At 40.7% G+C, this 13,200-nt stretch overlaps 1 protein-coding gene across 1 annotated transcript in view; it reads left to right on the forward strand.

Annotated features, from left to right (window-relative positions):
- The window catches only part of LOC116715523 (potassium voltage-gated channel subfamily H member 8-like), a 34,362-nt gene continuing 21,162 nt past the window's right edge, over positions 1-13,200 (forward strand). The window contains exons 1-6 of the mRNA XM_032555958.1: positions 1-497; positions 9,530-9,763; positions 9,874-10,005; positions 11,094-11,239; positions 11,410-11,668; positions 12,791-12,948. Coding sequence (XP_032411849.1) covers positions 422-497; positions 9,530-9,763; positions 9,874-10,005; positions 11,094-11,239; positions 11,410-11,668; positions 12,791-12,948 — 1,005 coding nt within the window. The 5' untranslated portion in view covers positions 1-421. The remainder of the gene's footprint in view (positions 498-9,529; positions 9,764-9,873; positions 10,006-11,093; positions 11,240-11,409; positions 11,669-12,790; positions 12,949-13,200) is intronic.

Below are 13,200 nucleotides of genomic sequence, written 5' to 3' on the forward strand. Positions count from 1 at the left end.
TTTTTCAGTCAGCATGCTGAGGAGGGCGAATGTGTGGAGTGAAGAAAGTGTTTGAGCTGAAAAAGAGGAGAGGAAGAGAGAGGCAGAGAGGTGAGAGGGGTGGGATTGCAGCACATCCGTGCGTAAATGTGACCATCCTCGCCGCGGTCCCTCCATCCCTCCATCCCCTCCGTCCTCGCCCCCCTTTGCCTGCCTCTAGCGGCTCCATCTCTCCGCCTCTGCGAGCCGGGATCACCCGCGCGGTGCTCGGCGGAAACAACCACGGACCGTGGAGTCCCCGCTGTCTCGGCTCGGCGCCCTCCTCCAGGGCTTGGGAGGAGCGCCGGGGAACTCCTCCAGGTTCCTGCCGGGCTTCGTGACCACCGCCGCGGAGAGCCATGGCTCGGAGCGCAGGGAAAGACGCGGCTCGACGCGCTCCCGGATGCCGGTGATGCGGGGTCTGATTGCGCCTCAGAACACCTTCCTGGACACCATCGCCACTCGGTTCGATGGGACCCGTGAGTGCACCAATCTCTGTATTTCAGTGCGAAACCACCTTTTTTTTTTTTTTTTTTTTTATCACTTTAGGGACTTCTTTTATTTCTGTTCTTGGCCAGATTTGTTTATTGTAGAAATATGAAACTCCGGGAAAAAAAATAACTTGCTGATTTGGGAAATAAATCATGGTGAATTAATCCAAAGATGTAAACTTGTGTAGGTCTGGTTGCTAATATGAAGACAGAGAGATTCCTACTTATGCATGCTGCAAATAAGTTGTGAAATTCTTTTTAAAAAATGGACAGTGCTAAGTGACCCGTCTAATCTACAAGGATTTTCACAAAAGATTAAAAAATATAGAATGGAGAGTAGTAATCATATATTTTTCAACATTTAAACTACCAACATTAACTCAATTTATAGCAATCGCATGTGATAAACCAACATAAAGTAGTGAAGAACGCCGTTTTGGCAAATAAAAATCTGTAAAGTGTGGCATGTATACCTCTAGAGAGAACCCAGTGCAACCAACTATTCCAACTTATCTTTATTTAAATAAACAGTGTTCATACATATTATAATTCCTTGTCAGTGCACACTCTCTTCGCCAACAAAGGCGATAACCTAATTAATAATTTAAAGTCTAAATGTGTGTAATTTAAAAGCCGTAAGACAAGCCATGGAGGGGGAACAAGACAGCAAAATGAAAGTGCTGTTAGATTAAAGAGGAAAAACTGTCACATGGTGAAACACGGTGGCGGTAGCATCATGATGGCTAGCAGGAAAATAACCATAATTTATTTAACTGCTTAGGTCGAAGCATTTAGAATGGTCCAATCAAAGTCTGGATCTAAATACAATTGAGAAATTGATACTGGCCACAAAGTTAATAGAAATGCACAAAAAGAAAAGGTCAAGGTGCATTCACTGTATACTCAGAATGCTAATAATTATGTATCCTTTTCCAGCTTCGTCACAATTACGCACTTCTTTGTGTTGGTCTATCTCATCAAATGCAAATTACATTCAACTATAGTCATATTAAAGTCAGTACACCACAAACCTAAGGTATAAGATCCAACACAATCCATAGAAACAGAGGTTTCAGAATCAGAAGACAAACCAGAACACGTTTGAGGCTTTGCAGCCTGGCCACTGCCACTCTGTCAAAGTCTTACCTTTTAAAATTGAGAGCAAATTTGGTTCCCCCCCCCCAACAAAAACTCAGTTCAGTGGAAAAACCAGGTCATCACTTTTACGATGCAAATGTGTGGTCTCCTGACAGCATCTGTGGTGAGAATACATTCAGCTCCTGCATAATGTACTACTGTCCTTTCAATCTATAGTGGTAATTAATGCAGATTTGTAATTTATTCTAAAGCGTATGCTGAAATGTTTGAACATGACAACTGTCCGTCATGCTTCCACACAGCGCCGCTTTTAATCCACATCCAAACATGCCAGCCAGGCAGTCGGTTGGTTGTCAGGGCAGGACAGGTAGGGGGTGTGGGAAACTGAAATTGACTGTCAGGCTCCGATTAGCAGCTTGTTCCCACTTCTGTCGTCGTAGTGTGTCATTTTTCAAAGATTTAATCATTTCCTGTCCGATCTGGCGATGTCCTGAGTCACTTTTGACTCCGGTTTTTATCAACTTTCAGTCAGCCTTCGCCGCAGAGTCGGCCGCAAGCCTTGGCTGTGAGTTTCCTGCCAGCTTCGCACATCTGCAGACTTAAATCTTCCACCGGTTCCTCTCGGTCAGAACATCCGCGGAGTTAAATTTCCTAGTCTCGCCAAAGACTTGGAAATTCCTGGCTCCAAAAATAACAATCATCGGAGCGACAGAGCAGATTTGAATCAACACAATGAGGGGTCATTCATTAACACCGCCAAACATCTCTCATCCAAATACTATTCACCTGGTTTGCACTCGCTGCAAATCCCAGCTCATCCCTCTGAGTATTAACCCCACATTTAGTGTAAAGAGACTCCTGTCAATCAATACGCAAACCGTCATTGTTTCAGTTTAAGCGTCTTACGTAACGAGGTCCTGAAGGCGCATGCCAACAAGCAAGGAGGTGCTCCGTTCTGAAATGGAGATCCAAACCAAAGGAAATGTATATTTATAAATTTATATACAAGATAAACATTGCTGGTGTTTGCCACAGTCATATTTTTGCTTTCATAAAATGGAATAATCAGTCAAATACTGATAATCGGGGATATCTGGGAGAATTCTGTTTTCTATCTGTCTTAGAAGCTAATCAATAATCACTACCCGCTTATTCAGCATTGAGCATAGTTAAATAATTTTGTCAATTATTAATTTACATCATACGTCTTCTGTGCTCATTGTTAGATATATTAATGGTTTCATACATTTTGCAACCTGAGCAATTTTAAAAGCTTTATTTAGTAAATTGTGTCAAAATATCTTTAAAAAACTCTCAAAAAGAGTTCTACAGTCCAGTTTGGGAATTTAAACCCACAAGTCTTCCTAATTCAGTTCAGTTCATTCAATTAAATTCATATCTGGATCATCACAATCCGTCTTCTTTCCTCCTCAATTCCTGGTGACATAGATGTGGCTAGAGCCGCACATCTGCAGTCAGCTGCAAGCAAAAACCGACTGAAGCCGTTATCCGGGCTAACCCCCGCATCACCCCGAGGGATGAAATCGTCCCTCTGGACAGACTGCAGGTGTTTTCTGCAGGTAGATAAGTGAGGCTTATTTTTTACTCCCAAGAGCCCGAAGAGAAGGCTGCTGATAATTTGGCTCTTGCCTCCTCTGATTCATTTGGATTCCTCCATAATGTGCTTCTCAGCTCTCTCATTTTGAAGTGTTTAATCAGAAAGAGGCTTCACTCTGCATTGAGAGGTTGGTGTGCTGGTTACCTAAGAGATGAAGTCCTGAAGTGGTGAAGTCCAACTTTGACAATACGAGTTTGTCGCTGTGACTTTCACCATCCCTAAAGTTCGTTTGATCTGCATCCAGAGAACATGTAGATGTACATATTTTAGATGCAAATGCAGGATAAAAATGCAAACGATGTCATTCAAAGTGTCAGTTTGACTTTGCGTTTGGATAAAAAAAACAAAACAGATCAAATCTGTACTGTGTGATACGAATGAGGGTTGAAAAAGTTAGAAACCTGGACGATGAGCGCAGATAGCAATACTTCAAAAGACTATATCGTCATTTTCCTTTGTAGTTGTGTTGAGATATGTTTTGAAAAAGTATTTTTAAAAAAGAAAAGAAAAGGCACAAAGAAGTCAAGAAAGCAGCTTAATTTGCGGAAGCGTGGGGATGATACCTTTGGAAATGCTGAACTTGGGGATCAAAGCAAAACTAAAATGACAGCCAAGGCTAAAGTAGTGAGAGGAAAATCTCCAAGACAAATTTTTGTTTTGTAGAAACTAAAATTTATCCAGTGAGGAGGAGGAAGTCCTGAGAAATAACAGCGGGGAGTGGTTTGGAGACCTAACACACCAGCAACCTATAGAGAAATTTTAAAGCACTCTGACACAGGCTGCGTCTGATTGTAATTCACTAAAATGGTGAAAATATGTTATTTCAAAAGATTAAAATTATTAGGATTTTGAAGATGCTTCAACTATTTTACCATCATCTGAAAAATGGGACACAACAGATTTGGGATAACACACAAAAAAAAAGTCTAGCCAGGGAACACCAACTGGATTTTATGCGAACAACTTGCAATTTCTTGAAATACTGGTTAAACCATGATCCAACTTTATTCCTTTGTTTAATGTCATGGAAAAGTATAATCAAGTGACCACCAAGATGGTCTTTACATCAAGCCGAGTATCAAATTAAATTCAAAAGTACTTTATTGATCCCGAAGGGAAATTAATCCTATTCTCCTGGAGCGTTGGTTAGGAACAGGTGCACCATGGATCAAATAACTAACAATCTGATCTGTTAACAAGGAAATCAGCACTCATGTTTGGTATTTAGGATCTCTAATTCAGACTCTAACGTACCCAGTGCAGCTGAACCGCAGTATCAGTTCCAAACTATGCCATGCTGAGCGACCGCTGCTATCTCTTTTAAACACGGCGTAGTATCTGATGTGCAAAGATTTCCGCACGCTGTGCATGTTTGAGATAACAGCAAAAAAAAAAAAAAAATCACGATTGAAGTCTTTTCCAATGTGCATGATGCAACCCAGGGCAACCCAACAAGGCGAACGTACAGTTTTACGTCGCTATGTAGGTCGCACATTAGAGACAGAGCGGTGAGGATGAATGCTAACACAACATATTTCCTGTTAGCGCTGGTAGAATCAAGAGGATTGTTTTGCAATTGCTTTGGAAAGCTAGGGAAACTTCATCATCGAAAAGGCATCTTATTTTAAAAATCTAATAAAGGAAGTGAAACAGTTGCTCTCAAGCTATTGTGATAATCACTGTGGAGGAATTTTGGCCCACTCTACTTTACAGAATCCTTGTAAATCAGTCACACTTGGGAGTGTTTCAGGCTGTTTAGAGGTGAACCTGCAGATCATTGTTCTGTTACATAACCCACTGGGCTTCAACTGAACGTCACAAACCATCACACTGCCACCGGCATGCTTAACTGTCGGTCCATTCCTTGTAGATCTCCCACAAATCATACATTTTTGCAGCTGTTGCTTCCACACGTTTTCCTTCCACTCGATCTTCCACTCATATGCTTGTGAACAGCCAGCTTATTTTAGCACAGACCTTCTCGCGGGTGGCCTGAACATTTCTGTATTTTTATTGGTGTTATGTAACTAGAACTTATTGAGAAAGTGAATTTGTGTTATTCAAATTATCATCTAAAGAAACTGTGCGTAATGGATCATATTTGAGTTTCGATAACTGACCTGAATAGATTTTTTTTCTCTTCTTTTTTGATTACGTGTGGCATCATATGCTGAATCACGATGTTCCCACCTCCAAACTCAAACTGTTCAGTTCTTTGCATCGATTGCGGTGGTGTATTGGGTCGGCCGCGAGCCTGGCTGCCACAGCCACAGTGTAAGCACCAGGGTTTATCGGGGTTCCCGGAGCTCAGCGGCTGAGCGTGACGGGGGTTTGGAGTTCATCTCGTCGTTATTACGCCCGGATTGCAGTGGGGATGGGACGGGCCTGCCTGGCGTCTGGGGAGAGAGCAGGCGCTGAATGAAAGAAGAAATGATCAGAACCAAAAGCCAGGAGGGAAGTAATGGCGCACCAACAGTGTGACCAGATTTTTTCTTACAAAAAAACCCAAAACAAAACAAATGGCTCAATGAGTGGAAAACAATTTAAAATATTTAAATGCAAAGATCTGAGTTAGTACTAGTGCGTGTTCTTGCATTTATTTCAGCAGGAGTTAAAATAAAAATGTAATTTATATTTCTAGGATTTCACATGGCAGATCAACACATAGGAGTGTGCATTTGTGAAATGTGAAAGAAAAGATTCATTGTTTTAGAATGGTTTTCATGTAAAAATCTGAAAAGTGTGGCTTTTATTTGCATTTAGCCTAATTTATTTTAATACCCCATATGATGACAGAATTTTATTCTTCTTTTTAATAAAATCACAGGTCAAATATCAACATTTGAACCTGGAAAAAAATATTGCTCTTTAGAGAAAACAACAGAAGCTAATTTTAAGACTTTAACATCTTTAACATGGATATCTTGGAGTTATCTGCTACAGGTAAGACATTTACTACCCATAATCTCTCAAGAGAAGCTCACTGTAAAAAAAAAAAAATCTGAATAATCTCTTAAAATGCTCTTTTTTTGCCTGGCTGAACTATGACATGAAACAGTAATAATTTGGTTGACATATTCTCAAGAATAAAAAAAAAACAATCATTAAGCCACAATTCAAGCAACGACTGGGTTACTTTCCCTAAATAATACAATGTTCATCTTTTCTGCCAGTTAATCATCCCAAGAGCACAAGACTTTTTTTTTTTTCTCTGCAAAGTGATTCATCCAATCCTATTATACTTTCTCACACTCTTTAAAGTCTCTGGCGGCGTCATACTTATGGCTCAGAGTCACAGTGAGCCTCCGCCCCCTGCTTCAACACACAACCTCTTGAACAATCAGACAATATTACAGCCTTTCCCCGTCTATTTAGGACACCTGGTGGAAATGACACGCTCAAGGAGACGACAACGCCGTCGCTGTTGTCGGCATAAATCCGTCTGACTCACTGCACTTTGCGTTCTGTGCCAAGATCTACTGCTTGGAGACCTGTATTATATTTGCAAGACCTGAGCAGTAGGTAGGAGCTGGGAAAGAGATTAATAGCTCACACAGAAAATTATTAAAATGAAACTTTAACCGGGTGAATCTAACAGGGACAAGTCAGGTCCTTTTTAAGTGGGGTTTTGAGGAGAGGATGCTAGCAGTCACCGTTTCATCTGCTTCAGATCCGTTTTTCCTCGAGGCTAAAGATCCGATCCGACTTATTCGCCAAGCACGTTTAAAAGCAACAAATGTTTGATCAAAGAGAGGTAAATAACGAGAAAACGTAAAAATAGCAGATGAAGTCAAAAACAGACATGAAACAGTGTTAGGTGCAAGCGATAATAAAGGCGTGGATGATGCTTTCAAAATCCTGCCTGGACAAATTTTATAAAATATTTGACAAATCTAAGGTCCAGTATTTAATTTTTTTTAAGGAAAGAAAGGTCACAGTTGAACCCAGACCAAATAAAAACTGAAGGTAAAGAAATATTATAATGGTTAAAAAAAAAGTTGTTAAAGTAGGTGAAAGGTCAAATCTGACATGTTTGTGTGCACTGCACTGCATTCAGCCTCTGTTTTTGTTCAAAAGAAAACCGTTTACCATATACCCCATGATCAGCTCCTGTAGAAATAATACCATTTACTTTAAACTCTAGGATTACACATTATTTGCTTTTTCATAACTAAAAAAATCACAGATAAAATCTTTAGAAGCGTATCACTTACAAGTCAACTATGTTGTAATGAGCAATTCTCATACACAAGCCACAAAACGTCCCCCTTGCACATGTGCTTCCTTCAGCACTGAGAGGCTGTTTGTCAGACTCATGTTTAGATTAACGTTCTTTGTTAATATACAAATCATAAAACACCATTATCCGCCGTTCATCGTCTCTGCTGATCTCTGCTCTGTCCGCTCGTCTTCTCGCTCCCATCATTTATGCTCCTGCCTGTTCCGCCTGACTTTTTATTGCTTGCATTCTTCAAAGCGAGCGCTAATGTCAATCCGGATTCATTTATGTTGGGACTTTAATTATCTCCGTTGAAAATGAATGATTCGTCGGCTTCACTTCTTTACATTTCATTATGTCCTCAGTCCAGATTGTTCCAATACCTCAGGCTGTCAAGTCGCTCGTCAAAACTGCGGCTTTTATCGCTGCCTGATAACTTTATAGTTGTTCAAGAGCACGCAATCTTTTTGATTCGCAATCAGTGCCAGCGGAAAGCTTTAAAAATATTGTTGTTTTTGCTCTGACTCTTTTCCAAACTAAAAAAAGTCTGCTGAAAGTGATTGAGTTCAAAATGTAGAAATTATGTCAAAACTGTCCATATTTCTACAAGGATTTATGGAGTTTCAAGTGGTACTGTATTTTCAGACTCGGCAGAAATCAATGACCAATATTTGTTTATCTGTGTGTGGACTTTGTTCATTTTGTTGTGTATCTTGGAATTAAATGTCTATTTTTAGCCTCAGGAAAGCCCTTCGTCTGTATGAAAATATCCATAAATAAAATCTGAATGAAGGATCTCGGTGAGAAAATCCCTCTGCTAGTGTGGGAATAAATGTGTGGATGAAAACTGAATTGCAAAATGTTAAATTTAAGTTATAAAGATTAAATAATACGATGGAGCACAAAAAAAGTATTTTCTTCAAAGAACAATTTCCAAATTCCGACCTTGAGAACACTGTTAATGCTATCATAGCTGCAGGCTGATGACATGCACAGATTACTTTTAATAACCGCCTTTGCCCCATAGCTACAGGTTATCTTTGTAGCTCAGAGCAATATATTTTCGGATTTTTGCAGCAACACTTCTCTAAAATAAAGCCTTGTAGAGGGAATAGAGGTGGTAGAGCAGAGGTGACGTGAACTAAAATGGATAAGAAGAGAAACAAGAGAGTATGGTAGTAATGTAGAGTTCATTGAAAATCAGGAGGCTTGCTAAATACTCATCAAAGACTCGCCTTCAAAGTGGGATGAATTGCTTTCCAGAGCTTAGACCCAAATGCAGAAGGAGACCAAGAGAAGACGTTTTTGCATAAATGTTGCCTTCTGTGAATTAGCATGAAATCCTGGGGAAATTGTAGGTCAAGACCTCTCGACTTCATAAATCATGAAAAGCGTGAAAATGACGGCGCGAGTAGCGCAATTCATCTTTAAAGAGGCGCTTCACAATTGCCCCACATTCATCCGGCGGGCTTTGTTTATGAACAGCGGGAAGGAAAACCCAGATGTTTCTTCTGAAAATTACGCATTTCAGCGCTGTCATGTAAACACAGTATTACATGATGCTATTGTTTTTGTTCTTCATCACATTTACACGGTTTCACTGCACATCAATTGTTGTCTCATCAATACAGAAAAAAAATTCTCCCAAAAGCCTTGAAGATCATTGAAATCTTTTGGTAAATGAACATTGGAGCTCTCCTTAGGATGCCACTTCCACATAGTCTATCTTCCTTATTGTTGAACTCTGACCTTAGCTGAGACAGAACAAGTTCAAGAACAGATGACAGATAACCTGCAGACCTGTTAATAATATTTTTTTTGTCATCTCTTCTTGAATTTGGTCTGTCAGTCGACTTTATGTTGTCAGTTTGGTTTTGATTGTATCAGTAGGTTTGTGACTCATCTGTCCAAAAGAAAAATTGGTTTTATTTAGCTTACCATTGTCTGACAAAAGAAATTTGAGTGGTTTAAAGCAACTAAGTGTGAAGGGACAAAAGCAACAATAACAAAAAAATTAACCCTGTGGTACCACTAACTGTCTTTTCCTTCCCTGTGTGGTGTTTTCGTTTTCTTCCCTCTACCCAGACAGTAACTTTGTTCTGGGAAACGCTCAAGTCCAGTCCGTCTTCCCCATTGTCTACTGCTCCGATGGCTTCTGCGAGCTGACCGGCTTCGCCCGCGGCGAGCTGATGCAGAAGAGCTGCATGTGCCACTTCCTGTACGGCGGCGAAACCAGCGACCGGATCACCTCACAGATGCAAAAGGCTCTGGACGAACGGCGGGAGTTCAAGACTGAGATCGTTCTGTACAAGAAGAGCGGTAAGGGGAAGGAGCTGTCACACTCACACTATTATGTATATTTGTATATATACAGTATATACAGTATCACTGCAAAAATGATGTTCATGTTTGCACTTCTTCAACAAAAGGCTCCAAGTTCTGGTGTCTGCTGGACATAGTTCCCATCAAGAATGAGAAGAGCGAGGTGGTTCTCTTCCTGGTCTCGCACAAGGACATCACAGAAAATAAGGACCTGGACCAGAGCAATGATTCTGACATCGGTGAGCGAGAAAATGAGAAAAAGAAAAAAAAAAAAATCCAATTCCACTGTAATTCACATGAAATGATTCAGTGGAGGGACTGCAGCTGAGCTTTTATTAAGAAGGGAGTTTGGTAAGAGGTGAAACAAATCTTTTTCAGAAATATATTGGGTTCTTTGGTCATGAATCCTCCTTTCTGCTCAGGACTTCCTCCCATTTTGGTGAATAAACATGCCAAAGTGGTGAAATTTGTGCACCACTTTGCACCAGGCCAATATGCTAAATACATTAAAATGTGGACACTGTGCAATAAAAAAAAATATTCTGTGGTATTTCATTTGCAAACACAGGAATTGTAGGAAAAGTTCAGTCTGCATCCTTTCTTTCTGGGGATTAGAACTGAATGAAGATGGTCAAAAGAGACCTAAATTATGAACGTGCACCACCATCAAATACTCACCTTCAAATACAAACTTCTGAAAATGTAACATTTCTTTCTGTAAGCTTTTCTCCCTCACCCAAAATCTTTGCAAATATATACTTCCGGAAGGAATGGGATTGTTCTGAGGATGTGATTGATTTGATATGGCTTGTTCGCGAGAAAATCTGGCCTTTCCCTGTGAGGAAAGGCCAGGAAAACTTTCATCAACGCTCCGGATTCCCCAGTCCTTCCCTCCGCAGTCAACAGTTGCGCATTCCTGCAAGATGCTGCTCGGCTCTTTGACAACCATAGTAATTAATCCCTGCAACAGCAGCAGAGGGTTGTAAGAAGATAGCTTTGCGTTTCCACAGAGCTGCTTCCTGCCTTTGTAATGCAGTCAGAAGAAGCAACTGATAAATGCAACACTGAAAGACAAGCTAAGGCCTGCAAATGCAGAAACTGAGACCAATGAAAGCTTTGGGGGTGCTGTTTAAAACCGTAATATTTTTTATATATTCATTTTTTAAAAGTATTTATATGGAAGTCAAGGGAGACAAGACTTAATAAGATTTAATAATGTATCATGTACAATTTGTGGTTCAGTATTTGCAAATTGTTCTGTGGTTTTACGTGAATACTGAACAATGAATAACTTGGCTTGTTGGACTTTTTTGTGGATTTTTTTCAGATGAGGAAAAGGGATTGGAGGTCCATCAGGTCAATCGGCCCCCGGGGTGCAACATGGAGCGCCGGCGCAGTCGTGCCGTCCTCTACCATCTCTCTGGTCATCTCCAGAAACAGGACAAAACCAAGAGCAAACTGAAAATCAACAATGTGAGACATACTGTGTTTGAACATCTTTTACCAAGCGCTGTTGTAATCCAGGTGGATGGGTGGTAGAGATTGAAGCGGTGACCCGTTAGAACAAGTATTTGTTTTGAGCCTTCCAACTTTTTATGGTCTCTAGGGTGAGTTTTTGGTTACACGTGCTTCTCTGTTTGAAGAGTGTTCTCGGAGCCAATGCCAACCCAGTCCCAGAGTATAAGGTGGCCGACGTCCAAAAGTCCCGCTTCATCCTCCTTCACTACGGTGCGTTCAAGGCCGGCTGGGACTGGCTCATCCTTCTGGCCACCTTCTACGTAGCCGTCACTGTTCCCTACAACGTCTGCTTCACCGCTGTAGAGATACGGGAAGACGGCGCCTCAGCGGCCAGAAACCCTCCGAGTGTCAGCGACATCTTGGTGGAGATACTTTTCATCATCGGTAAGATTTCTATGTCTCATATGCATTTACTTATTCAATTATTTTACTTTGGCAGAAGCATTACTGATCTTTCATCCTTGGTTATCTTTTTATGATGGATCGTACTCCACCTACATCTTATTATTTCCTTCCCAACATGGCAAAACTGAGGTGTGCCATGTAATCGGATTCGTTGAAGTGCTGTACAGTTTATGCAGCATATGTTATCCGTTACCCTCAGCCCTTGAAACAGCTCCCTCTGTCACAATTTGCCGTTGACTGTCTGAGTGATTTATTTCCCTGAACGATTTCACGAACCAGGTCAAGCTCACATCCCATCCGTAACAAACTCCAAGACTGGGTGAACACAGTTTGCCCCTGAGTTTTATTTTTTCATATTTGCAATCTGGGTCAACCTGAGAGTGAAATTTGTGGTACCTGACCAGGTGTATGAAGAGATAACTTCTGTTTGGGAAGGAGAAATACTCAGTACTCACTGATAACTTGTCTTACACATAAAGCAATGAAATCTTCCATGTTTTTTGAGTTTCTTGGGACTAAAATAACTAAAAAAAAATAAAATAAAAAATGAAAGCTGAATTAGTTCAGTTATTTTTGTATGACATAAAAGCTTTGTTCATCTAAGACGCAAAATTTCAAAGACAGAAGAAGTGCGTGAGAGTGTAATTACGTTTTTACAGCACCGTACATCTATAATGTGCTGCTGATTTAACTGTTCACAGCCTTACCACACTACATACACTGGCACCATTTTACTGTTTGCCACAGGAAGTTGTATAAATGGTGTCTGTAAAGCGCCTGTTGGCTCTATTTGAGTTTCAATGGCTTCTTTTCTAAAGCTGCTGCAGGAAGTTTGTGTAAATTTAAATTTAGGTTATCTGGCAGCTCTTTTTTACTTCTGGTGGTGTTAGATTTGATCGGTTTTGGTTTGGAAATTTTAGAATTTTTTTTTTTTTTTGCAATCCTCCTCGTTTTATTAAGCTAAGCTACTAGTTTTTGCTGAACATTCCCCATATGGTAAAATAATAAGTTTTAAAAATAAGCGTACGTCCCAATATTTTGTGCCGCAGAAGTAAGTGATTGTCGCTGCCTCTCTGTTCATACACTGTGTTTACGTTGCAGATATTGTCCTAAATTTCAGAACGACCTACGTTAGCACATCGGGGCAGGTCGTGTACGACGCCCGCTCCATTTGCATTCATTACGTCACCTCCTGGCTGTCTGTGGATCTGATTGCAGCGTTGCCCTTTGACCTTCTGTACGCCTTCAACATCAGTGTGGTGAGTCTGACGCATTCAAAGACGTCCGTAAGCTGGCAGACCTCTCTTGTAGGAAACACAAAAGGTCACTCCTTCACTTCCCCGCGTTTAAGTGCGCAGACGTCATTCGAGTTTACCCCCAGTAGCCTCCCCCTGCTGTTAGTCTCTCTACAGGCATTGACTTAAGTAGATTTTAAATAAGGCTGCAAATGTTCGGCTAACACCATGGCAACAAAATTATATCAAGTGCGCGCAATTAGAATGTGGACAACA

The sequence above is a fragment of the Xiphophorus hellerii genome, chromosome 24 (assembly GCF_003331165.1).
Source record: "Xiphophorus hellerii strain 12219 chromosome 24, Xiphophorus_hellerii-4.1, whole genome shotgun sequence".
NCBI classification, from domain to species: domain Eukaryota; kingdom Metazoa; phylum Chordata; class Actinopteri; order Cyprinodontiformes; family Poeciliidae; genus Xiphophorus; species Xiphophorus hellerii.